Consider the following 27,361-nt stretch of genomic DNA (forward strand, 5'->3'; position numbering starts at 1 on the left):
TAGAATATTTTAACTGAAAAAGATGTGCTTTATTTCCCTCACTATTAGTTTAATATTGCTTCAATCAATAGTCCCTTAAGGTTTGGATAAGAAAGAGTTAATGTGTAGGCTGGGTGAATTACCTGTGTACCCTGTAATTCCAGTTACTCTAGAGGCTGAGGCAGGAGATCACAAGTTTGAGGCCAGCTTCAGCAACTTAGCAAGATCCTGTCTCAATATAAAAAGGGCTTGGAATGTAGCTCCGTGCTAAAGAGAGCCTGGGTTCAATCCCCAATATTGTGGGGGTGTGAGGGATTCAGTTTAATTTTTCAGGTATTTGTGTGAAAACCCAGCCAAGGTGAGCAATTAATGATGCCCTGTGGGCAGCCTGGTTCCACCTGGGGCCCAGGTGAGAGCTATTCCAGTAGGCCTGGTGTTTGGCCTACCTAGAATGATCACAATCAAATTCTTACCTTGCCTAATTTCAAAAGATTTTATCCTTTAACAGCTCAGGGTAACTGAAAAACAAGCAAATAGGAGGGTAGCTTATTTTCTTGGGTACAATCTTAGCTGATGTGAAGAGATTTGTGGTCAGATCACAGCCTGTGCCTGTGTGGTGGTCGGAGGGAGTTGTCTTGTCAGCTGTTGTGAGCACTTTTCCAGAGTGGAGTGTTCCCACCCAGGGGAGTGGGTGCCTTTGTCCCTGTGGTCTTATTGTCCTTCAGAGTCAGAAGAAGCTTTCCATTAAATCGTTAAAAGTCTGAACACAGTGATGGCAACAAAGTGCTTGTGAGTTTTCACCGATTTTTCAGCCACTACCTTGACTTCTCAGTGTGTCTTTCTACTTGGAGACACATGCACAGACACAAGTACGTATTTGGACACACATACACATGTGATTTGGCATTCAAAGGCAATCTTTTCTGATAATAATTTGATAAGGTATTTTCCAGTTTTAAGAAAAAATATTCAGATGCCCCGCTCTTTTGTGAGGAGGAGTAGATGTTTCTTGTCTAAATTCAAGAATGAACCCAGCTCTTAAACCAAAAGCCACCCAGAGAGGTCACTAGAACAGTCAGACGTATTTGATTTTAAATCCTGGTCAGCTTTGTTTTGAGGTGAGTTCGCTGCGGAAAGTCCACTGAGTTAATGTGTTTCCATACTTTCGGAATTTCAGAGATGCTGCCTACGGAAGCTGCAATTTCTACATTACTCTTCTCGACTGTTTTCATGCAGTGAAGAAGGTAAGTGACTTGGAAGTGCTCCCAGGGCTGTGCTAGAAGTGAGGACAGCTCAAGGGTCACCCAGCTTTCTTCCCCAAAGATCCATCTGCTGGAATTTTTTGCAGGATGTGTCCCATGTCAGAGGCATTCCATTTTCCAGCTCACATCAGAATGACACCAAACCAGGAGAGTTTTCTGAGTGCTGCTATGCACGATTTGGTACAAGAGCAGGGGTGCAGCTCAGCATTAGAGCATTTGCCAGGCAGGTACAAGCAAGGCCCTGGGTTTGATCCCCAGCAGCCCCAGAACAACAGAGCAGGGGGTGGAAAGGATATAAAGAGATAGTTTAAGAATTAAGTCCTAGATCCAGAATTTGTTTTGAGCATGTTGTAATTTGAAAGAAACATTAAGTAAATAGATGACCAGTTCCAAATTCTCTTTTATTTATGTGTCTTATGTGTCTGAGTCTCACTAATACTACTCTACAAACGTACGTCTATAATACAGTAACTGAAACACAGATTTTGTTTTTCCAGGTGTTCAATTTTCAGTTCAGCATAGGAATTTGGTTACTCAACTAGTTAAAGACTATGTAAAACTCAGTGGGTCACTGTTACTTCATCAAAATGGTTTTCAGGGCGGGGATGGGGAGTTCAGTGGAAGAGCATGCACTCAGCGTGTAGGAGGCCCTGGGTTCAGTCCTCAGTACCCCAAAGCCCAAACAAAAGACAACCGCTCGCCCAAACTGTTTCAGATAACTTGTGTATTAGGCCCTGTGTGTCTGTGTCCAGGGGACAAGGTCAGGTCACAGTACACCTCAGGCCTGTTTATTGGCTGGGGACAGCACAGGCACTGGATCAGTAGCTGCAGACAGAAGAAGTTTCCACCCGAAGTTCAAGTTCTGTGGCGGCTTTTCCCAGGCCGGAGGAGCCAGGGTTTGCTTCCTGGTGTAATGAAACAGACTTTCTGGGAATCTGGGCAGAAATTGTGTCTTTAAAGGAGACTAACTGGCCTAAAACCCAGAGACTGACCATGGACTCCTTTTCCTGGACTGGGCAGTGACACGTGGGTGTGATCCTGGATTTCAGTCCAGTGACTGGGCAGGTGGAGTTCTTTGTGTAGGTGCCACCAGCCTGAGCAGCTCACGGGACCCGGGACCTCAGCCTAGGCAGGTGTTGGCCCAGGGGGAGGGGACATGGAGGTTGAGGGACGACAGCTGCAGATGATAACTTCTCGCTCTGGTTGTGGTCCCTGCCAGCTGGGCCCAGAAATGGCTAACGTAGCAGCCACATCCCCTTCAAGAGGAAGGAAGGGAACGGTTGAGGGACCCGTCCACTCTGACACCAACACCGTCGCAGTTCATCGTTGTTTACTGACTTGGGGGTTGTGTTCCTTGTTTGATCTGTGTTGCACCTGAGCCCAGTTAGCTCTGTGCCAGGTCGAAGATTCCCTTTTTACACTATATTTGGTTTTATTCGAGGGCTCACATGTCTGAGTTTCAATTTAAACATTTTTCGTGTGTGACTGGTTTTGAGGGTCAGTGTATATATGAAATATCATTGTGATTGTGCTTTGATTTTACTGCTGCTTCTTGTAGGATGACCTTATAAAATTTAAAGGAAGGGACTGGGGAAGGGCCTCCTGGTAGAGTGCCTGCCTAGCCCATGTGGAACCCTGGGTTTGATCCCTAGCACCACCAAAAAAGAAAAATTCAAAGACAAATAAGAATTGCAAGTAAACTACATTGGGAGAGGGCTGTGCTGGGGGTCGAACCAGGGCCTTGTATGTACCAACCACTGAGCTTCCCCCGCAGCCCGTAAACCACATTTGACTGTGTCATTCTGGAGGAAAATCTCCAAATATCATGAAGTACGTTAAATATATAAATGTCTTAAATTCAAGGAAGGAAAATTCATCATGGATTTGGTCTTGTACTACCACTTACCCTTGATTTCATTTTCCGTGATCAGTAGCAATCTGAAAATTTTTAAATGGAAAATTCCAGAAATAAATAATGCCTAAATTTCAAATAACTTTTAGTACAGTATATTATAATTGCTCTATTTTATTCTGGGTTATTGCTAAACTTTTATTGTGCCTGATTTATAAATGAAACTTCATCATAGGTACGTTTGTATAAGAAAAAGCACAGCATACTTAGGGCTCATTGATTTTAAGCACCCACTGGGAGTCTTGGGGGAACATAGTTCCTGCAGATTACGAGGAGGGAGTGCTGTAACTCTGTTTTATAAAACAAGGACTTTTTGGTGGTTGTTCTACCTCCTTATTTTACATTGATATTTCTGAAGACCGGGTTTACAGGAGTCATCCCTTGTGAACCGGTTGCCGTGGTGTTCAAGAATTCTAGCTCTTGTCCTGTGTGGCTCAGCCATCAATGAGCTGGGCGAACATGCTCTGCGAATCTTGCTTAATGTCCTCTCCTGCTGTGACTCAGCAGGGTCACAGGATAGGACAGAAAATTTTCTTATGAAAAGAATACTTTTTTTTCCTTAAAACTTTGAATTTTCGTGTTATATCTGGGCTGTTTTAAGTATAGGGAACATTGGTCTCTAATGAGACTTTAAGAATTTGCAAGTGAAGGTGTTGATGGAATGTGAGGGCTCTGTTTGGGGTGGAGCGGCCCATGGTTTCTTTCCTCTTTAGTAGCTACTTAGAGACCTTTGGGTCGAGCATTGTGTTTTTGCTCTCAACGTCCTAATCTTCCACCATGGTGGGGTTGAGCTAATAAGTTGGTTAGGATTACTTTACAGGTATGATTATTTCACTATGTATGGATAGGATCTTTGGTGAATGGAAATATAGACACAAAATTTCCTTAAACGTTGTCATGAGTCATTTCCAGATAGTGGAAGCATTTGAAAGGCATGTCCCCACTTTGTTTGAAAACTGTTCAGTGGACAGTAATCTAAATGTAATAATGATTTTCTGGGATACCTCTTTGTTATTAGGAAATTGTTTCCTTATTTGCATCTTTGTTCTGAAAAGCTTTCTTTTGGATTTTAGGCAATGCAGTATGGCTTCTTAAATTTCAACACATTTGACCTTGAGGAGTACGAACACTACGAAGTAAGTTTTCAGGAATAATGTTTTCAGCCCCCTTCGCTCTAGGGTGCTATAAATGACAAACGTAGATATTTAAGGTGCATAATGTTTGCACAGTAGATGATGATTACCACAAGGTAATCAGCACAGCCATCACTCCCAGTTGGCTTCTTGTGTGTTGGTGAGAACACTCGGGGCTGTGCTCGGCACATTCTCCCATCATATAGTACCTGCTTCGCCAGATCTGCAGAACTTACTCATCTCACTACCCAAAGCCCATGCTCTGACGAAAAACCCCATTTCCCCCCCTGTTTTCAACTCTATTCACCTGTGGTATTTGCAGAAGTAAGTAAAAATCTTATGTTTTGAAAAAAATTCAGAATGGTTTGTATGTGTAGACTAGTCCTTCATGCCTTCCCCCTTACCCGTCTCTCCAGCCCTAGTTCACAGGGGTATGGCGGGCGGGGGTTAGTGGTTGCAGCGTGGAGGAGAGTGCGCCTGTGCATTTTTTGTAATATTAAGTTAAAAAATGTTGGGATTGTCTACTCCCATAGACTGAGAGAGCGAGACAAAGTTCATGAAGCCCTTGGCATAGGGTGTGAGGAGGTGAGCGGTCATCTAATGACCTCTGAGAAATGCCACTTTTGTTTGTATTAAGTCAGGACACTTGTCTCACAATCATAGGAAGCAAACACAAGTGGCTTAAGTGAGCAGAGATATTTTACTGGATCCCATCAATTAAAAACATAGGAGTAACGCCGGGCGCTGTGGTACTTGCCTGTAATTCCAGCAGCTCAGGAGGCTGAGGCAAGAGGACTGCAAGTCAAACAAAGCCAGCCTCAGCAACTTAGGTGCTAATAAGCAACTTAATGAGACCCTATCTCTAAATAGAATACAAAATAGGGCTGGGGGTGTGGCTCAGTGGTTGAGCGCTTCTGAGTTCAATCACTGGTACCCCCCCCCCCCAAAAAAAAAAAAAAATCCAGGAGCAGATATTCCTAATGCTCAAGCATGAACCTGTCTAGTGCTCAGACACTTAGAGAAGCTGGATTAAAGCAGGCGCTGTTCCCAGACCAGCCCTTGAGAGCCATCAGGTCAGCACACTCAGGAGAGAAGAGTGCTGAGTTCCAGCACACACCTGGAAATGCGCCCGTCGGCCTGGCCCAGCACCAGCCTGTGCTCCGTGGAGGGGTGTGGAATCTTCTGGCCAGACTTAATTCTCTGGCCTGCCCAGAAGCGGGGGTACTGGGGTCAGCCTTATCAGACAGTCCAAACAAAAATGAAGAAAGTTGAGGGGGGGTGTCAGGCAGAAACCCCACAGTACCATCTACATTTTTAAAAATAGTATTTTTATTTCTAAAACATTTAAAAATGTTGAACCTGGTGTATTGGCGCACGCCTACAATTCCAGTGACTCGGGAGACTAAGGCAGGAGGACCACAAGTTTGAGGCCAGCCTCAGCAACTTAGTGAGACCCTGTCTCAAAACAAAGGGCTAGGGACATTGTTGAGAGCCACAGCTGAAGGGGCTCCAGCAAACTTCCAGCTGATTGGCTCACAGCGGCCCAGCAAAATGCCTAGTCTGGCTGGGCACAATTCACCAGCCACTTGTCAAGCAGAAACGAACTTTATTTTTAGAACACACTCTTTAGGAAATCCCTCGGAGCCCAACTGCCACCACCTGGCTTCTGGCAAGCCTCTCAACCCCCCACCCCCTCCTCCCGCTCTTGAGGCTGATTGGCTGGGTTGCGTGGGCGGAGCCAAAAGGGTCCCCCATTGAGCAGCTCTGGTCTGAAAGGGCGGGAAACAACCCAATGACGTCACTGCAGAGGAGCCAATCAGCTGGCAGCTGGAAGTTTGCTGGGGCCCCTTCGGCTGTGGCTCTCGACAGGACATGGCTCAGTGGTGAGCATCCCTGGGTTCAATCCCTAGTACTGGGGCGGGGAGGGAATAAGTAAGTAGTTTGGTTTTTAAGGCTCCTTTCTCCTTGTGGGTAATGGGAAAGGTGCGTGCTGAGGTCTCCTTCAGGTGGAAGCACTTAGAGATTCTGGTTCATGTTTTTGGTACCGGGTGGAACCCAGGGGTGTCTAACCCCGACCCACACCCCAGCCCTTTTCATACCTTATATGTAGAGATGTGGCCTCACAGAGTTGCTTAGGGCCTCGCTAGGTTGCTGAGGCTGGCTTTGGACTCTGGCTCCTCCAGTCTCAGCCTCCCCAGCTGCTGGGGTTACTCCTACCATGGTTATTTTGAGCCTCAAACCCTCAGATAATGGAGAGGTGGTTCCTCTGGCAGCATTTCATGCGGTCATGTGGAATCCTTAAGAACAAGAGATTTGCAATTGATGAATTAGGTTAATAATGATAGTTCTTGCAGTGGTGGGCCAAAGATGTAAGAAGCACATTTTAGGACTCACCAAGTTTAACTTATCTTTATGTCTGTATAACAGTAACTCACCCGAGACTCTGTAGAGTGTATTGGAGTCATGCACTTCCTTTCTGTGCCTGTCCCTATAAAATTGAACATTTACAATAAAACATGTTTTCTCTATCTAGGTAAGCCAAATGCTGGAACACCAGCGGGTGTCCTCCCTGGATGTCGCTCTAGTGAGAAGGGAGGTGGGAGGAGAGAGAGCCCACAAGTGAACTGTGCTGCTCTTCCCTTTGCAGAGAGCAGAAAATGGAGATTTAAACTGGATAATACCAGACCGCTTCGTTGCCTTCTGTGGACCTCACGCAAGATCCAGACTTGAAAGTGGTATGCCGTCCTGTGGGGCCAGTGGATATAAATGTCCCTTCTGTGTTTTCCTTTGAAGAAGACCAGAGAGTTAAACTCAGCTTGACTGAGTTTTTATTATCCAAACACACTTGGTCATTTGAATTCATCATTCCACCTGGATTTTAACTCGTTTTATTCTGTTTTTTACAGTTAGAATCCAATTGGTAATCACTCCCCAGTCCAGATACTGTTCCCAGTGTGCGTGTGTGAATGTTACAGGTGAAACTACTGTTCATGGTTTTCTTCCTGCCTTTCACAAGATCTGGTGCATTTCTTTATGTAGGTTATCACCAACATTCTCCTGAGACTTACATTCCATATTTTAAGACTCACAATGTCACTACCATTATTCGTCTGAATAAAAGGATGTATGATGCCAAGCGCTTCACGGATGCTGGGTTTGATCACCACGATCTTTTCTTTGCGGACGGCAGCACCCCAACCGATGCCATTGTCAAAGAGTTTCTGGATATTTGTGAGAATGCCGAGGGTGCCATTGCCGTGCACTGTAAAGGTAGGTTCCTGGGGGTGGTTGAGGGTGGCGTGCACGTGAACGCTCAGTTCCATGCCAGGACACATGGAGAGGCCTACATTTTTAAAGCAAGGCTTTCAAAACCCTGGATCTATGTGAAAAGTCTAGTAAAATATTTTTATAAGTGAGTTTACAATGAAAGGCATTCATCTATTTGCCAGATACCCATTGTGTGCCCGTGGTATGGCCAGTTCTGGGAACGCCGGTGAGTACGGCAGATTCTCAGGAGAGGTGGTCCTCATGGAGACTACACAGACCTCTGTGTTTTCCGCACTTACAGCAGTGCCTGGTACATAATGTTTTCCAAATGAATGGCTGTGGGATAATGCATCATATAAATATGCTAGGATGTACTGAAGTCTTCTCATTAGTTATTAATAAGACAAGGGATGTATCATTGTTAAGAAAAATCCAACATTAGGGAAAAACCCAGTAAACTCTGAACTCCAGAGTTAACCACTGTATTTGTAGTTACAACTATAGTAATATCCAGATGTTCAATTTCCAGTGAAGAATTCTCATGCAGTCAAAGAAAGCAGAAAAGTGTGATCAATTCAAAAGGAAAAATGAGTGAATAGAAACTGTCCCCGAGAAAGACAAGCCGTGGGCTTGCTAGACAGATATTTTAAAACCACTTTTTTAGACGATGCCAAAGAGTAAAAAGAGAATGTGGAACATGTCAAGAAAATGATGCATAAACAAAATGGACATATCAACTTAAAAAAAGTATAGAAAGCAGGAGGAAACCAGGAAGAAATTCTGGAAATGAAATGTAAGAAAACGAAATGAAAATTTTATTGGAGGGATTCCAGAGAAGATTTGGGGAAGCAGGTAAAGAGTTAGTGATTATAAAAACAGAAGCATGATGGACGGACTCATGAGGTCAAGGGTAGTGTGTTTTCTGTCATGCGGAAGCTAACGAGGAAAAGGAAAAGAACGGTGGGGGGTATCTCACCAGAATCGAAGGAGATGGATAGAGGAAAGGGACCCAGGGGAGGGAAGGGACTGCCGAGGAGTGATTTGTTGTGTCTGTGTTGTGTGCGTGTGTGAACGTGGAACAGCAAGTCCCAGCAGCACGTACAGCTGTGACACAGGAATTTAAAAATGTGGGAAGAAAATAGAACTGTGAAGAGACAATCAATTCCGAGGAAGAGAAAGGAAACAGGGAAGAGCCCTGAGCAGAGTCTGCGGACCTTGGGACACAGTCCGGCCGCCCTGCTGTATGAATATGGACATCCAAGGAGATCAGCCACTCCTAGAGACAGACTCAGCTGCTCACATGAAGACACACTGTAATCAATTTGCCTAAAGCTGGAGACACAAAGTATCTTGAAAGCAGCCAGAGAGACAGCAGGTTATTCACCATCTCAACAGAAACCGTGGAAGCCAGAGGCAGGGGGTTGATAGATCCAGTCAGCCCAGGACCCTGGAGCTTCCCTGTAGTCTGCAAAAGTCCCTAAAAAATGAGGGAGACACTGAGACATCCCTGGGTAATCAAATGCCGGGGGGAGTCGTTACTGCTAGACTTGTACTACAAGAAGTGCCCGAGAGCATCCTTCAGAAAGCAGAAATGAAAGGACACTAGGCAATAACCTGAAGGCACGGGAAAAATAAATGTCTTTGGTTAAGGTAGATAACGAACAGTTATAAAGCCTAATCTCACTGCAACTTACGATAACTTGTAAAATTGCTTTTACTGCATCTGTTTTTTTTTGGGGGGGGGGGTACCTGGGGTTGATCCCAGAAGCGTATCCCCAGCCCTTTTTATTTTTTTACGTTGATACAGGGTTTTGCTAGGTTGCACAGGCTGGCCTTGAACTTGGAATCCTCCTGCCTTAGCCTCTTGAGTCACTGGGATTACAGGTGTGCGCCACCATGCCCGGCTTATTACTATAATTATTGTAATATAAACATTAGAGTTTGCAAAATAAGCAGTGGAAAAACAAAATAAAATGCAACCAAACACAGGAGTGGTTCTTTAAAACTTAGCTACGTTGCTAAGCTGCTTGATGGACAGAGATCACGAACGTCAGGAATGGAAGAGGGGGACACTACTGCGGTTTCTACAGGAATAACAGGACAATAAAAGAGTCCCCTGAACAATTCTGGGACAAGCTGGGTAATCCAAATGTAATGGACCCATTCCTAGAAACAGAACCTACCAACCTTGAATCATAATGAGAAAGAAAATCTGAACAGGCCACTAGATCATGGGATGGAGTCAGCGAGCCAATTGGCCCACAGGGCAGTGCTTGCTAAGTCTTGGTGTGAGACCAGAGTCACCTTAAGACCAGAGCAGACAAAGCCGACGTGAGAAAAGTTGACTAGACCAGTAGCCTTTGCAAACATTAATGGAGAAATTCAGAACGAAGTGCCAGCAAATGGAGTCAGCAGTGTACTGAGGGGATCATCCACCATGAAGTGGTGTTTATCCCAGGGTTACAAAGGTGGGCCAGCGTACAAAGACCAGTACAATACTCCAAGTTAACACAAGGAAGGACAGGCCCACATGAATGTCCATCAGTGCAGAAAAGACATCTTGGGCTGGGCATGGGTGGTGCACGCCTGTCATCCCAGCAGCTCACGAGGCTGAGGTAGAAGGATCATGAGTTTAAAGCCAGCCTCGGCAACTTAGCAAGGCCTTAAGCAATTTAGTGAGACCTTGTGCCTAAATAAAATACAAAAAGAGCTGGGGTTGGCTCAGTAGGTAAGTGCTCCTCAGTCCAATCCCTGGTATCAAAAAGAAAAAAAGAAAAAAAAACATTCTAAGGAAATATTGGTGTCTGAATTACCTGTCAGACTCAAGCAAGTGTCTTAAAAATGGTCAGTAAGTTCAAGGAGAATATAGATAATTAAATGAAATCAGGAAAATGATACATGGAAAAAAAGATTGGTAAATTTTATGGTAAGTGTTTTAGCTGTACCTTAAAAAGCCACTCAAGCAGACACAATCCAACACTGGTCATTTCGTTTTTAAATTATACAGTGCGTGCAGTCGAGCTTATTCTCAGCCAGGGCACTTTTGCCTCCCCCAGGGAACATTTGGCAATGGTACAGAGACATCTGTTTCTTACTGTTCACAAGTTGGCAAGAGGTGCTTGTTCTGTCTCGCGGGTAGACATCAGGGAGTTGCTAGACTTCCCACCAGGCACAGGATTAGCCACCCTGCAGGGCCATTCCTGACGCGGTGGAGGGCCCTGGCTGAGGTCTAGTTAGAACCCGAAGAGGATTTGACGCAGGAGCGCTGGATGAAGACCCTAGGAGGCGGGAAGCGGAGATGCATTAAGAAGCATGTCTGTCTGGTGGGCTGCTGGGACAGAGCGCCACACCCTGGGTGTCTTAAGTAACAGACCTTATTTTCCCCACAGTTTGGAGGCGTGTGACCCCAGGCAGCCTGGGGTGGTGGTGCCCACAGGGTTGGGCTCTGGCACAGTTTCTGTCCTTGACTTGCTGAGTACTGTCTTCCCTGAGCTTTCTCAGGGCTTCTTGGGTCTCTTCCTTTTCTTACAAGGAAAGGCCCCTCCCTTCCAACCTCGCTCAACCTTATTCTCTCCAAATATGATCACTTGAGCAGTTAAGGCCACGTACACTGAGGTAGTGGTGAGTTCAGGTCCTGTGATTCTGCTTTCTGGCCCCTCAAAATCCATGTCTTTGTGGCCTTCACTCACTGAGTCACAGCAGCCCGATGTCTTCGTCCATTTGAACACCTACTCCAAGTCCACAACGTCATCTGGGGCTGGGAGGTAGCTTGGTTGTAGAGCGACTGCTTAGCCCATCATCTAAATTAGGTTTGAGAGACCCTGGAGGTGAGATCCTCCCTGCGGCAGGTCTCCTCTCCAGCTGTGAGCCTGTGAAATCAAGCAAGCCGTGTGCTTCCACACGCAGTGGCCGAGGAAGTGTAGGTGGACATTCCTCTTGCAGAAGGGAGAGGTCAGGAGAGGCCCCCAAGCAAGTCCAAAACTAGCAAAGCAAACACCATTGGATTTTTTTTATTAATATTTTTTAGATGTTGATGAACCTTTATTTCATTCATTGATTTACATGTGGTGCTGAGAATCGAACCTAGTGCCTCACACATGCTAGGCAAGTGCGCTACCATTCAGCCCCAGCCCCAGCCCCAGCCCCACCATGCTCTCTTTAGAACTTATTGGGGTGGTTTTTCTCTTTTTTTCCTCTCCCCTCAATATGGCTAGCCTGAGAATTTCTGAACCTTTAGTTTCTGGTTCCTTGTTGCTTACCAAGTCCTCTTCACCCATCTTTTTGCACTTAACTAGCCATCAAGGTGAAGCCAGGCTGTACCTTCTCACTTCTTTCACAGATTTCTACTAACTCTCCAGGGTTCTCATTCAACAAACACTGCCTTCCGCAAAACACGGGGTTGTGTGCTGCTAATTTGCCACTTAATTACGACTTCCCTCCAGTTTCCAGTAGTGCATCCCACATTCCACCTGAGGTAACCTGGCATCACCCTCAGCATCCGTATTCCTAGCAACAGTCCTTTCAGGGCCACCTGGGCTGCTTTTGTTTCCCCCTCCTCTTAGCAATATTGGCAAATGAGCTAAAGGCCTTGCCCGTGCTAGGGAAGCATCTTCCGCACAGCCACACCCCAGTCCACAGCTCTTTCTAATATGCCTCAAAACTCTAAAGGCCCCTGTAATTCTGACCTTAAAGCCACTTCTGCATGCTGGTGTATTTGTTACAGCAGCATACCTTTTCTGATCCTCATAAGTATTAGGATCTTCTAGGGAACAGAAGCAATAGGGGTGTGTGTATGTGTGTGAGAAGGAACTGGCTCCCGTGAACATGGAGTCTCGTGAATCCCGAATCTGCAGTGTGGACTGGCAGCCACTGTGATTGGGCCCTTGGGTGAAGTGCAGATGCAGCTGGCAGGAGACTTCTCTGGGACACGGGTCTTTTTGTTCCATTCATTCCTTCAGCTGATTGGATGAAGCCCACCCACAGTACGCGTGTGCTCCCTGAAAATTCTGCATTTAGATGTTAAATTCACCCAAGCACTCCTTCCCAGCAGACACGGCACACGACATTAGCCATCTCAGGGTGTAATGTCGATCGTCTGGACATGAGGAAAAGAGGGCAGTTGCAGTAGATCTGGGGCTGGGGCTGTAGCCAGGGCTGTAGCCCATCGGCAGAGTGCTTGCAGGTCCTAATTGGATGCGATTGTAAGGGCAAGACTTGGGCAAGATTCAGGGCCCTGCTTGAGAATCCAGCGACTCTCAGTCTCAGCTACACCTCAAGTTATGGGGGGGATTTTAGAAACTCTGTCCAGCATCAGTCTTTAAAGCCTCCCGAGGTTCCAGTGTATAACCAGCCCTGAGACCCAGTGTTGAGATAAGCAGGATCATGGGAAGTCTTAAAATTACTTTTCACCTGCCCAGAAAATTTTAGAGTTTGCAAGATGAGGTTTCATCCGCTGGTTTGTTTTCCTAGCTGGCCTCGGCCGCACAGGCACTCTGATAGCCTGCTACATCATGAAGCACTACAGGATGACAGCCGCTGAGACCATCGCGTGGGTCCGCATCTGTAGACCCGGCTCTGTGATTGGGCCCCAGCAGCAGTTCTTGGTCATGTAAGTGGACGGGAAGCTCTTGTCATTGCTCGGGGACACACATGTCTGGAGACTGGGGAGTTAGTTTCTAGTAGGGGCAGTCTGGTGGGAAAGTGTCGCTCATGGATCCTTCTGGAAAGCTGTGTTTTGTTGTTGCTTGCATGCTCCAGGAAACAAGCCAGCCTCTGGATGGAAGGGGACTACTTTCGGCAAAAGTTAAGGGGGCAGGAGAACGGAGCACATCGGACAGCGGCTGCCTTCTCCAGACTCCTCTCGGGTGTTGATGACATTTCAATAAATGGTGTGGAGAATCGGGACAAGCAGGAACCTGAACCGGTAACTGAGCGGTCCCCAGCACTGTCCCCAGCACCATCCTCAGAGTGCTATTGTCGGTGCTTTATGTGCTGTTGAGCACCTTGTAGGGCGATGGAGAAAACTAGTCAGAAATAAGAAAGCACGTATTATTATTAATAACGAAGCACATATTCTCAATCGAGGGGCCATGGTCACATAGTTCTTCATACGTATAACCCTCCCTAGGAACATTGTCCACACAAGAGCTAAAACAAATTTGTGTGTGGTCCCCAGAATTAAAAATCGGTTTTAGCTCTCTAGATGATCTGGTTGTTCCCTGACCTGGCCCACCCACTCCCTCCTCTCCCGACTGCTGATTCGGGAACTGGGAGAGGACTCAAAGAGGGCTGTGGTACCACCTGTCGTAAGTGGCATGGTGACATTCTATAAAGAATGATTCCCAAACTGAAAACCCATGTGCCACTCCACTGTCCGTAAGCTGTGTTACCAGAGGGCCATCGGGATTGGTGCCTGTGAACTTGATATGTGACTCATTTGATTTTGGAAAGAGAAAAATGTTTTAAAGTTGAGCAAAAACTCGTGTGTGTGTGTGTGTGTGTGTGTGTGTGTGTGTGTGAGAGAGAGAGAGAGAGCGAGAGAGAGAGGCCCCTATGCTTTTCTGCGTTAATAAATGCGACCTGCATCGTTAGCTTGGTGTCTTTGTACTTAACACAGTACAGCGATGACGAGGAAATCAGTGGAGTGACACAAGGTGACAGACTCCGGGCCCTGAAAAGCAGAAGACAATCAAAAACTAACACTGTCCCGCTCACGTGAGTCTAGCTTCCTTTGCTGTGGTTGGTCCTGCTTAGTGTGGGTCCCCTGCACTCTTCTCCAGCCACGTGCCCCTGGCTGCCCTCTGCAGTGGGTGCTGATGGTGGTCAACATCCAGGGCTGCTCGCCTGGGAAGCCCTCGGCCGCCCGCCTGCCCACGTCTCTGACATAACCCTGGGAGCTGTGCTTGGCCAGGCCAGCCTGTGCTTGGTGGACCACGGTGCTGCCCTCAGGGGACGCCAGCAGAGTTGTGATGACGACTCTTGATGTCACTACCCACCACAGGTTCCCTGTTCTGCTCCAGTGGAACCGTAGAGTCATCACATGGTGTGGAGACCGCAGTGAACTGGTCAAGATGATACTTGGGTAGATTTCCTGTTGGGGAGTTATTTTCAGATTGCTGCAGATACAGCACGTGAGACTAGGAAGTGCCACCATGGAGGGTGTGTCCCCGTGTGTCTTCTCTGCACGTCGCTGGCTTGGAGTCAAGCTCACGGCCATCCTGGGCTGTTGGATGGTGTGGAGGGTCAGATTCCATGGCCATCGTACTTTTCCTAGGTTTTCTCTGCGAGTGTCCCCCTGACTTGGGTCCCTTCCTCCTAGTGACCTCCCTTCACTGTGGGCCAACAGGTTTCTGGCCTTCGTCATGAGGAGCGAGTCATTTATTTAGGAAACATCCTGTAACGTGATGAGGAGCTGACAGCTTAACAAATCCTTGACGTGAGCTGGGACAGGCTTTCTTTTTAGTTAAAAGTGGTCCAGTGGTGCCACCCCGTAGATTCAGGTGCTGAGGTCACATTACACACCAGACTCCCCAGGAAGGTCTTACACCACCCCAAGCAGAGAATCAGGTCTTCCCTCCAAAGTGCCTTGTGAGTGGTGCTGACGTCAGGTAGGCCCCTGCACAGCTGTGCCTTTCATGGGGTGCATGTCATGTGAGTAGGTACGTGGAGTGCACTGTGTGATACACTTCAGATTCAAGGCCTTTGATTTGATTTTATTAATTTTTTTCCTTTATTTTTTTGCTGTGTGGCGAGGTGGGCCTTGAACTCCTGGACTTGAGCCGTCCTCCTACATGCCTCCACATGCCCAACTCATTAAACTTTTTTTGGGGGGAGGGGTACCAGGGATTGAACTCGGGGGCACTCAACCACTGAGCCACATCCCCAGCCTTTTTTCTATTTAGAGACAGAGTCTCACTGAGTTGCTTAGCGCCTTGCCATTGCTGAGGCTGGCTTTGAACTCAGTGATCCTCCTGCCTCAACCTCCCAAGCCGCTGGGATTCATAAACTTTTTTTAATCTGAGGCCTTAGTACTTGTTTTTGTTTAGAAAATCATTGTCCTGGAATTAGACATGATGGGGTAGGGTAGGGAGGAGGCCCGAGCAGCCTCTGAGACTCTTCAGTGCCCTTGAGTTCCTGCGGAGCTCCTTATGATGCGACTGTATTAAGGGGCGGGGGGTGGGCTGTATGTAGCTTTAGAGAATCTGCCCACCCAGCAGGCTCCCCTGTTGCAGATGCGCTTAGGCTGCTGACCATCCTGTGAATTGCAGGCTCTAGAAAACTGACGCTTTTGGCTGTGTCCAAAGTTTCTGTTTTGTTCTTTGAGGATCTGCAGCATGGCAGGTGTGGTGGCACATGCCTGTAATCTCAGTGGCGAGGCTTGACTCTGGAGGCTGAGGCAGTAGGATCACAGGCTCAGCAACATAGTAAGGCCCTAAGCAACTTGTGGCTCAGTGGTTAAGCTCCCCTGGGTTTAATCCTTGGTAACAAAACAAAAAAGAATTTGCACGAGCCCTTTATTTCTTAATAGGTCACTGCCCTCAGGGTTAGGATTGGAATTTAGATTCTTCTTCTTTTTCTTTTTTAACATGGTTTAATTTTTATTGATTAGTTTGATTGGTTACCAGGGATTGAACTCAGGGGCAGTGGACCACTGAGCCACATCCCCAGCCCCATATTGTATTTTATTTAGAGTCAGGGTCTCCCTGAGTTGCTTAGGGCCTAGTTTTTGCTGAGGCTGGTTTTGAACTCATGATCCTCCTGTCTCAACCTCCTGAGCCACTGGGATTACAAGTATACACCACTGCACCTAGCTTAGATTCTTCCTGGTAAAGTTTCCATTAAGTAGGGCCCTGTAGGAGATATCCTTCAGTCGCCCTCTCCACGACCTTCAGGGCTATGTTTTCTAGAGTTCCAATCACTTGGTGCTCAGTTCTGGGAAAGTTGAGATTATAAAATTTGTAAATGGTAAGTTTTTTTTTCCCCCCTTCAGTACTGAGCCACGTCCCCAGCCCTTTTTATTCTTTAATTTTGAGACAGGGCCTGCTAAGTTGCAGAGGCTGGTTGTGGACTTGAGGTCCTCCTGCCTCAGCCTCCTGAGCTGCTAGGATTGCAGGCGTGGGCCTCTGTGCCCAGCTGAAACTGGTGTTCAGATTTTAACTACCCAGGGAACCTGCAGGTGACCCTGGATGTCTTTTCACCCGACCTTCGAGGAACGGGATGGAAAGTCAGCTGGAATGTTTTGGCGAATGATCATATGGTTATCTGGACTCCCTGCTTGCTGGCTGCGGATATCCAGAGTGAAGGTGGTAGGAAAAGAGGTTCTATTCAAAGCCCACTTGAAGGAAGAAACTTCCTGCATCTCTGGAGGCTCTGAGAACCAGGGAATCTCTCATGGGAGAGGCTGCAGGGTCGGGCCAGGGCAGCAGAGCCACATTAGCCACTGAGAGCAGGCCTGGATGGCGGTCCGCCTTCTTCGCACCCTCAGGGTGTGTGGCTCGGCTGGCCTTCCTGGTGCAATGGTAAGAGCAAACCCACCCAGGCAGAGCTGGTGCTGCTGGGGGTCTGCCTTGTAACTGGGACCTGCAGACCAGACCAGACCCACTCCTCCCCTCCCGGCTTAGAAGTTCACAAATTTGTAGTCCACGCTTTAGAAAAATTTGAGCATTTTGTTTTTTCCCTTTAATCTCTTAATTAGTGTAAAGTCCCTGGGGGCTTTTAAATGACAAAGTGAATCACCTTCCTGGCCCTTTACTGCCTTTTGGTTTGCCCTCCTCCACTTCTCAGACCCTTTTGCACTTCTCATCAACATCTTTTGCTCTGTTTGTGACCCTTCCGGCCCTAGGAGAGGTTAGCTTTCTTACCTTTTTTCCCTCCCAGGTCTTTGTTGATATTTTAGAAATGCCCCACCCCACCCCAATGTCGAGCCGCAGCCTGGGTAGAGAAATCTAAATTCAAACGCTGTCCCCCAGTCTGGGCTTGACTCAACTGTTTGTGCCAGGGAGTCACTTTGCCTGGGTACTGGTCCTTAGTCATGTGGAAATACCTGCAGGAAGGAACGCTTGGGGACTGCAGGAGAAAGCATGTCAAATACCATTCCTTTGATGTTTCCTTTCGAGAGGTCCATATCTGGGGAGCAGCGAGGTTACTAGCAATGGTAAACGGGCAGCTGCATCAGAACCTGTCCCAGACATGACTTCGGTGGAGATAGAAATCACGCAGCAGGACATTGATCTGCTGGCCAGTAGCTTCTCTGTGGTGATTGAGGGGGTGGCTTTTAAAACTCAGCCAGGCTGCTTGGCTTTCCATATGCCGCGGGGTTTGCCAGGGTTTCAGGGTAACAGCTGCAGGTGCAGGTGGGGATGGGTGGGGTCTCCAGTGTTCCCAGGTGTTCTGTCTGTATGCTAATGTGGTCTTATGTCATCTTAACCCTTGATTATTAGATTCACTGTTTTGCAGGAAGTGCCAACAAAATGACGTAAGTATGACTTGGGACAAGTTAGGTTTTATTTTAGGTTCTCCGTTTACTATGGTCCCCTTCCTTGGCACAGAGCTTTTAATGACCACGATGACAAGGTCAAGAGAAGAGGTGGCCAGTGAGGCCAGCCAGGCACTTCTGACTCACTCAGCCCAGTTCTCTGCACATCGCACATACTCCATAGAACCCTTTGTGTCTGGTCACATGTGTGTCCAGGGGACCCTTTGGAAGTGCTCTATTGGAGGGAGCTACTGTCCTTCCAAGTGTGAGGAGGTTCCCAGGACCTGTGGACCAGGAAGCAGCCAGCGCAAGCCAACCTGGCCTGCATGGGGAGACAGACCAGAGCATACAGTGTGCTGTCTGCTGCCCTGGGTGGGGTGTGGCTCGGGGCCCAGCTGCCCCTGTGCAGTTTGCCCGAACTCCTGGATGAGTGGGCATCAGAGCTGTGTCCATCGGCAGCTGTGCCTCCTGTGAGCTGGTCAGGTAGTCTAGGCCCACCTCCCACCGCTGTGGTCCGCTTTATTGTGCATTTAACTGTGAGCGGTCTAGGATCGTGAAGTTACGTCAGTGTGGGCGGTTACTTAACTAGAGACTGAGTCTGACCTTTTGTTCTGTGAGAGGTAGAATGTGTAGTGGTGCATTTTCAAAGCGCAGCATTTAGCCAGTTGCAGTAGCCTGTCCCTGTTGCTTACCCTGATTCTAAAATGAGCTTAGATTTGCCCGAGCCTCTGGTCAGGGCCGAGGGCAGCTCTGCCTCAGGTGGACAGCGGGCAGGGCGCCCACCCTGAGCTCGCCAGCCGGTTGGGGAGCATGCCCTGCCCGCAGAGTTGGGTTCCCTGCAGCCCCTCCTTTTCTCCAACAGTTTCCAGGTGTCGAATCTGTTTTGCTGAAGACGATGTCTCTTCCTCCATGCAGAAGGTTAAAATCCGTTTGGCCCTTTTCGTCCCATTTGCTGCTCCTGCCCGGTCAGGGTGTCTGTGGTTCCCAGGAGGCTCGATGGATTAATTTGTTTATTTCCTACGTGACGACTGTGGCGTCCCCAAGTGAACACCTGTCTTTCCCTTCGCCTCTTTCCAGATGCCCCCTAGCTGTGCTGACCTCGGCCCTGTGTGGTGTGGCCGTCTGGTGGATTGTGTGTGACTACATTCTTCCCGTCCTCCTCTTCTGTCTCGAGGGTCTCAGAGCACAGTAGCCAGCGGGACCCTTTGACAGGTGGCTGCTGTAAGTCCCGTTCCTTCTCTCTGGCTCTCTGCTGGCCTGCGGCGTGGTTCTGCCATGCATGCTGTCCTCCATGCCGGCTCTGCTGCTTGGTGGGTCTGCCCCATTCGCAGGTTCTTCCACAGGTTCTTTCCAGTGCCGGGGCTGCTGGCCAGGAGGGAGGGCTTCGCTGCTCCTTTCACGCAGGATCTGAAAAATAACACGCCCTGTTTCTAAGTTGCACTTAACTCTCACCTGATATTCTGAAATGGCCACTTGTTAACGCAGGCATTTTCACCTGTTCCTGCTTCCTGTCAGGAACGTCTCGCTGGGGATAACGGGGGTTCCAGTCGGTCGCCTCTGCTGCCCCCCTCTCGTTCTCTGTACCTTGAGCATGTCCTCACTGACGTGGCAAAAAAAGAATTCTCTCCCTCTGGTCTGCTTCCAGCAGCAGGGTGGTTTTGTGGGCTTGTGGAGCCTGTGACTTGGCCCCTGCCATCACACAGTGGCTCTCCAGAGTCTTCCATCTGCTTCCTTCTCCTCTGTAGGGAGCGCAGTGGGCAGAGCTGTTGACCTTGACTTAAAGGACATAGAAGGCAAGAGGCTGGGTACTTGTGTCTGCATCCCCTCCGGCGTCTCTGGGCTCCGTTCTTCTCCTTTCTCAAAAATAACCAGAATGTCTTCATTCTCCTGAGACCTTTCATCCTTGAAATGAGTGGAGACACTTGCTCTCTGCAGGAGAATGTGGCGAGAAGTGTCGATGGGACGCCACAGTGAAGACCCCCCCCCCCCCACCACTGAATCAAGACCTGTGACCCTGAGGCTGGTCACCCTACATTCTTTATTTTCTAAAATTTTTTCGTTCACTCATATTTCAGAAATGCTTTCTGGTCCCAGCTGGGAGTTGGAAATTACAAAGAGTTCCTTCTAGGATCTCTTCCAAAGTCAAATTCCATGGCCGCCAACTCGGGTGCTTTGTGGTCTCAGTGAGTGTTTTCACATGGACACGAAAGATTTAAAAACGAAGCAGATTATGCTCTTTGTTTGCATCATGAGAAGGAAACCCCCTGCGTGTCCTTTCTTAGGGCACTTTCTTGAGTGTCCTTAGCTCCTGGCGTCTCTTCACCCTGGCGGTTTCTGACGTCCGTGGTCTTTTAGGTGCGTCTCCTTCCTTCTTTCAGTGCGCTCTGAGGTCCACGTGTTCAGGAGCCTGGGCGCTTCCTTGACTTACTGACTTCAGACTTTCCAGGTGGCCACGGTGCTCCAGTCGGGGAGTTGGTGCTTGGGCACTTCACTCCCAGGGTCTGTTGCTGTTGGCTTTTCCCAGCTGGCTCTGAGACACCGGACCCCGTGGTCGTCGTTGACGCCTGCCCGTTGCGCCCCACACCCAAGCTCAGTGTCCAGGTTGGCCTTTTAACTGGGAGTGCACAGAAGCCAGGAGCTGTCCATAGTGCCAGTGACTGAGCAGGTCCTACCCACGTGGTCACTGCCTCCCCCTTGCTTGTTTCAGAGGGCCTTTGCTCTGGAAGGCGACCACTCCAGGCCCATTCTGGTCATCATCTGTGGGCAGGTGAAGGAGCCTGGCCTGGTGGGTTGGCCAGGCTGAGAAGCACTGTCCGGAGCAGCATGTCCCGTTCCTGTGGCAGCCTCGGGTCCTGGGAAAGGTGTCTTAGGGTCCTCGTTCCAGACCCCACCTCAGGGCTGCCCAGGGACAGGTGCGTGGCGCCCTCAATGGGCTTCCCTGGCCGTGGAGGTCCAGACCCTCGCTGGCCTGACAGGCAAGACGCGCGGCTTTTCAGCCTTTTGCTTTGCTCTGTGCCTTGTGGTGTGGGTGTCCCTGTGCCCACATCTGAGGGTCCTTCGGGCCCAGAAATGCTGCCAAGTGAAGAGTGGACGTGGCCTGAGGCAGAGGGGAGTGAGGCTGAGGAACTCCTCAGGGAGGATGGGAAGGAGGAAGATCTGTGCTGAATGTGGCTCCAAAGCCTTCGGCTGGCCTGGCTGTCACCTCTGGGCCGCCTCTGGAAGACTTCAGCGCGCGGTGGGGGCTTTGCCACTGTGGTGCCTGCCTGCAGGTGTGCCGAGCACGCGGTACGAGCACAAATGGTGGGTCTCCCCGGTGCAGCGACTGCACCCTGAGTGTCTGCCCTGCTCTTCTTAGTTTCAGTATTCCACAGAAATCGTTATCTACTAGTTTAATATTTCATATCAATTTATGCACATTTTACAGGGAAATAAGTACTTTTTAAAGGCATTTTCTAACCCTGAGGAATACTTCCCAGCGGAGCCCGAGCTTTGTTTTCAGGAGTAGTTTAACCTTTCAGTAAAGATGAAGGAGTCAGAGCTCAGGTTTCCTCAGCAGGCAGTGTAGAGGCTCTTGGGTGGTTTTTTCGTATTAATGATTTTACAGTATGGAAGTTGTCTAGGCCTTTGATTATCAGTATCCCTGAGATTTGGGAACAATGAGGTGTGGTATTTCAGAGAAGCCAGCAGGACCCCCATTCTCTCCACCCGACAAGTGGCTTGGGGGACTGGTGAGAGCGGCCACCCCGCCGGACCTGGACCTCCGAAGGAGTTAGGAAGTGGCAGTTGAGTTTCATTTTTCCTTTTTCAGTTTTGGCCTCAAACTTGCAATCCTCCTGCCTCAGCTGCCCAAGTAGCTGGGATCACAGGTGTGCAGAACTGCATCTGGCTTGTGCTGTTTTTCTTTATGCAGAATCCCGAGTCAGACCCTTCACAGAGACGGGTAAGAGTCTCTTCCTCACCTTATATCACCAGAGAGAATTTTTAGCAGTTGGCCAGGAGGAGTAGCGTTCATAGCCCAGTGTGTGGTAACAGTGGTTGGTAATTATTTCAGAATAGCTTGGAGCAAGGGTTTTGACGTGTGTGCGAGGCAAGGGTGAGGCCATGGCCCTAATCCGATTGCTACGTGTCACGGTGTACCCCATAAATGTCATGAGCTTGTCCGGGTCCTCGGGAGCGGAGCTCAGAATCCAGGCAGTCCGTGCCTCATGAACTTGACCACATGTGACCCTGCATGCGGCATTTCTGTCTTGTTAGATCATTCTGTATTCCCAGTGACGAGACCTTAGGGAAAGCTGGACCAAGTGTCGGCTGATTTATCCAGGGTTTGATTTCTCTGTGAGGTGGAGGGCTTGCTTCAGGGGACTGAGACATCTTACGTGGACGAGGGCAGCAGCCGCCACAGGAGGACCGCCTCCTCTTCCCTGGGGGCTTGAGGCCCCTGGCAGAGACCAGTCCCAGACTGTGCGCGTGTTCAGGAAGACCTGCTATTTTGAGCGATGAGGTGTTCCCATCTTACTGAATGTTGCTTTTGCTTTGGTTTGGCTGATCCTGCCACTGTCAGGCCCTGGCTTTGGGTGTTAGCTACCGCGGTGGTGGCAGAGGCCCAGGAGGCTCTGGTGGGTCCTAGTGGCTGTTTCACTTTGCAAGCTGGGTCCTGACCAGTTCTCACCCTGAGGCTCAAACGTGAGAGGAGAAAGCTTTTCCAAGTCAGTGTTTTCTCTTTGAGATGAGTAAACGTTGATACGTATCAGTGAGTGAGTGCTGTTTAGTTTTCCAGTGGTTAACTCAGAAGTGAGGACGTACCGATGCAGTCTTGGGTATCTTCACAGTGACAGTTCAGGGAGATGAAAACAAACCCTGTGAGCAGGGCTCTGGGTGGCCATCAACTTGGCTCTTCTTTCCGATTCTTGCCTTTGCCTCTTGGGCAGTCTGCTATGGCAGGAAGGTTTTGTCTTTTAGAGTTAAGGCAAGTTTCACGACATTTAAATGATTTCACTCTCATTTTAATGGTACATAGAAATTTAGTAAGCAGGTACAATCCAGACAAAACTCAAATTTTGCTTGAAAGTATCTTAAAACTTTGAAATGTTACAGGAAATTATTGATTTGTGTTCATCACATATACTTTGAGCTGTTATCAGTATTGTGTAGCTATTCCTAAATTCATATTCAAATATTTCAGAATTTGGGGTTTATGACTTGTTTCCATGACTAGAAATCTGAGTCTGTCTTCACAGATTCGTTTGATGGGTTCTTTGGTGTGGGAATCGGTTATCATGCCCGGCATTTGTTCTCCAAAAGCAGAGCACCCTGGTTATCTTTGTTCAACCTTCAAAGGGAAATGAGATGCTTCATCTCAAAAAGGCTTGGTGTTAAAATGTGTTTTGGGGTATTTTTTTGGCAAGCGTATTGATAGACAATCTCATCATTCTCTAGAAAATAATTTGCACTAAAGGCGCGAATGCCTTCCTCTGTCAAAGTGTCTGAAAGTCGTTGCGGTGAATATAATCTCATTTCTTTCCAACTGTTTTCAGAGTAATTCTCCAGTCCAGTGTTCAGAGCTGTAGAACACCTGAACCTGACATTTCTGGCAGTGCAGGCATTACTAAAAGAACCACCCGATCTGCTGCGAGGAAAGGCAGTTTTAAAAGGTGAGAAAAGAATCTTGTTCTTGGGAACCGCTCCCAGCACGGGTTTCCAGATTGCTCTTTTAGGCTCTAGTTCTCAAGATGGGCAGAAGACCGCAGAGGGCAGGGTCCCTGCAGTGGGAGAGGACTCACCGGGGGCGTGTGAGATTCTGGGCGGTTGAATGCAGGCTTTTGTTTCCTTTTGTGGCTCAGGAAATTCTTACCCCTGGAAAGTGGGCTGTGGAGAGTTGAGAATGTGGTGGTTCTGAAGAGTTTTTAAATGGAGTTTCCAAAGTGCTGTCACAGCTCCGAGGTGTCTTGCTGTCCGTCTGCTAGAACACTGACCATCTTTCTGTCTGCTAGCTCAACTGTTGGAGCACTGGCTGCAGTTCAGCTGGTGGCCAGTGTCTGCCCGTGCAGAGGCCCTTCCTGACCCGAGGCCCGCCGGTCCTCGTGGCCACGGTCCACATCCAGTGCTGCTCCTGCGTCCTCCATTTGTGATCCAGTTTTCATCACTTCTTCCTTTAAATATAGGCCCTGACTGGGACGTGGACCTGTCCTAGGACCACACCAGCCACTTGCCACTGTCCCTGTTTACTTATCATGGACCAAAGGCGGATGTTGAATTCTGAAAGGATTCTGAAAACACGTTCTCTTTGAGGGACGAGTTAGTAATGTGGTCACAGCTGTCTCAGGCATGCGAGGTGGGGCCCCTTTGCCACTGCCCGGCTCTGGTTTTGTGCTGTGGTCACACAGGTCTCTTACCGGAGACCATTGGCGGCCTGTGGAGAAGCAGAACCAGGCACTCGTGTGTCCAGGTCACGCATCCGCACGGTCTCCCTGTTTCTCTTCGCTGCTCCCTGGTGGCGCTGGTCGGTCCCTGATGGGTGCCAGGAGCAGCAGACCTGGTCTGGGACTTGTGTGCGCTAGTGACCTAAGAAGTGGCTCAGTTCTGATGCCTTTCCTCATGGCTGGCTCCTTTATCAATGTCCACTCCTTACTCGGTGCACACGGGAAGGTGACAGTGTCCTGCTTGAGTGTCTGAGAATTGTCGGGCACTGACTCATGATTTTGGGGGCTTTTAATCTTTCATGAGAAATGTATCAAATATTCACACTGTTTTCACTGACCAATTCCACTTGACAGGAGGCTTAGAGAATTGCTGACAGAAGGTCAGATTTGGGTACTCCATCCTTAGCATGATGTCAGAGTGTCATTTGTAACAGCAGGGAAGAGGAGATGACCCAGGCTGTCCCATCAGGTCAAAGGAGTTGAGAGTAGTGTTTTTACTTCTTTTTGGTTTTGGTGATGCTGGGGATCAACCTAGGGCCTGATCCATGCTGGGCAAAGCTTCGGACATGTTTTTGAAGAAAATCCAGTGACCTGAGTAAATGATCCAGAAGCAAAAGAAAGGGGTCACACCCAAAAAACCTGAGATATTGCCCTGATTTTGTGTATGCACGTTATACTGTAGGAAGAGAGGTGCACAGCTACAGCCACACTGGCAGATGTACGGATTTCTGTGTCTAGAGAAATAAGACCAGAGGAAAGATGTGTCATGACACTAACGTTCTGACGTATGATTGACACAACAGCTGGGGACTGTGTTTTTCTTCTTTATCTTTTTTTTGGTACCAGAGATTGAACCAGGTGCACTCAGCCACTGAACCACATCTCCAGCCCTTTTTAATATCTTGTTTAGAAACAGGGGCCTGCTGAGGCTGGCTTTGAACTCATGATCCTCCTGCCTCAGCCTCCAGAGCCACCAGGATCACGGGTGTGCGCCACCAGGCCAGCTCATTTTCTTATTTTCCAACTTTTCTAAGCTAAATGGTAGGAAATGGGAGTGTTTTGATTCTGACACTTTTTAGGTGAGGCAAACCGTCAGAAGTTAAAATGGTAAATCTCAACATGCTCTGAATGGACACCATCCTCCTTAGGTGTAAGCACCGGGCTTCCATCACAGTGTCGCGTTTCTTGGGTACTTAATTCTGATTTTTATGGGTTGTGCCTTTTTAGGTTGTGGAGGAACACAGTCCAGTCACAGAGCTGCACGTGCCCAAGCGCTGCTGTGTTCCTTTAAGGAGGGTGGGCCGTGCACCAGTGTCAAGGTTTTTTGATGTCACTTGGGTGGCCTGTGCTCGTGTTGCTCAGGAGAGAGGGCTTCTGATGCAGGGAGCCTCCGCAGAGGGTGCTTGGGGGTCCTCGTGGGGGGTTCAGACCCAGTAATCCAGGCTCAGCAGTGAACTGGCCCAGAGCAGGCTCCGGGAATTTGGGGCAGTGCCAAAAACCAAGAAAGACTTCTTTTAAATTTTGAGATGCACTTTCAGAGGGGGCGGTTTAGAGAGGCAAAGGAGTAAGACAGCGAGTGAGTTGGGTTTTCAGGTTCTGTTCAGCCACCTCCTCTCTGGGGTCGGGGTTTCACCTCTGTTCACCTCACCTGTTTTCAGAAGAAAGACAAAGACCATGTGCAGCGTCCACACTGCTTCTGGGAGCACTGGAGCCAGGGCCGCGGCCGGGTCATCCTGAGTACTTGTTTTTGGTTGGAGGGTGGCACAGGAACAGAGCGGGAACGATGGCCCTGCTGTGTGGCCTGACTCGGGGAGAAGTGTGGGCTAGACCGGCACGTCGTCCCGGGACGGGGCTGAAGTCTTTTCTTTCAGCAGAGTATCTTAAAATCAGGACCCTTTCCACCTGCGTCCCTGGTCCCCTCCGGGCACAGGCAGACTGCCGTGCTATCCCTCCTGTGTGCAGGTCCTCTGTCTTGCAGGTCCCGCCTCCTCCCTCGACCCCATCTTGGGGCGCAGGAGCTCCAGGGATCCTTGACACATCTGTTCCTCCAGGCTCCAGGACGGGGCGGGGGGGGGGGGGCTGTCAGATGTCACTTCACGCTGAATTGGCTCTCCTCATTTGGGCCGTTGGCTGAGGGGGTCTTCAGCCTTGGAGAACTTTTTTCCAAACCTGTTCAGCGAGCTCACTGGGTAGCGGGTGGGGACGGGATTGTTGTGCTAAGTTATTGGGAAAGAGACGCCTCCATGTTTGTCCGGCAGGTGATCATTCTGTCACGTGTCCCTTTGGACACACCATGCTAAACCTGAGCCACGCGCAATGCAGTGGCCCAGGCACAGCAGACACAGAGGGTGTGTGGCCTGGTGACTGAGAGCAGTGAGACTCTGTGACGCCTCGTTCCCTTTCTCAATCCAAAAGCAGAATCCGTGGGCTGCTCCTCCCACTTCCGGCTGAGCCACGGGACCACCTGACATTTCTCTCTTAAGAACTAGAAAGCGCAGTGGAAAATCGGCCTGTTCCTCCCGTTCTTGGGTTCCCCGTGAGCTGTCTGGAGGCGCATTGTGTGCCGCGCCCCTGTGGGGCCTGCTGGCCGGTGCTCCGGTCCTGTCTTCACCCCGCTCTCCCACTGAGCGCCCTTTCTGGAAGCCCCTGTCGGTTCTTTTGGGCAGTCTTATTTCTTAACTCTCCATCCCATGTTCTAAGGAATCTCTTGGACAAGTGACTCTTTCATTGCGAGTGGCGTCTTTGGGAACCACCGTTTTGCTGCCCGTGGCCTGGGGCTGCTTTGTTCCCGGTGGTTCCCGTGGTTGGGGGAGGGATGCTGGGGATCCTTCTCCAGCCCCCAGCCGTGACCTTGGCTTCTTTGACTTCCTCAGTCCTTTTGCAAAGTCCCCTCTGTCCTGCCTGTGGCTGATCTG

The 27,361-nt window shown here is 49.0% G+C and overlaps 1 protein-coding gene across 5 annotated transcripts in view; it reads left to right on the plus strand.

Moving 5' to 3' along the window:
* The window catches only part of CDC14B (cell division cycle 14B), a 49,579-nt gene that overhangs the window by 19,994 nt on the left and 2,224 nt on the right, over positions 1 to 27,361 (plus strand). For 2 of the 5 annotated variants that reach the window (XR_014018228.1, XR_014018229.1), the window contains exons 6-15: positions 1,157 to 1,223; positions 4,227 to 4,289; positions 6,934 to 7,021; positions 7,326 to 7,556; positions 13,023 to 13,161; positions 13,311 to 13,476; positions 14,170 to 14,267; positions 23,562 to 23,678; positions 23,868 to 26,424; positions 26,462 to 27,259. Coding sequence is in view for 3 of the 5 variants with exons in the window: in XM_081262792.1 (XP_081118918.1) it covers positions 1,157 to 1,223; positions 4,227 to 4,289; positions 6,934 to 7,021; positions 7,326 to 7,556; positions 13,023 to 13,161; positions 13,311 to 13,476; positions 14,170 to 14,267; positions 23,562 to 23,678 (969 nt within the window). In the remaining 2 variants the exon portion in view is untranslated. Of the gene's footprint in view, positions 1 to 1,156; positions 1,224 to 4,226; positions 4,290 to 6,933; positions 7,022 to 7,325; positions 7,557 to 13,022; positions 13,162 to 13,310; positions 13,477 to 14,169; positions 14,268 to 19,104; positions 19,249 to 23,561; positions 23,679 to 23,867; positions 26,425 to 26,461; positions 27,260 to 27,361 lie in introns of those variants that run through there. The other 3 variants (XM_081262792.1, XM_081262793.1, XM_081262794.1) reach the window with 3 other exon arrangements.

This window comes from Spermophilus citellus (genome assembly GCF_964194105.1).
Source record: "Spermophilus citellus genome assembly, chromosome: 12".
NCBI classification, from domain to species: Eukaryota; Metazoa; Chordata; class Mammalia; order Rodentia; family Sciuridae; genus Spermophilus; species Spermophilus citellus.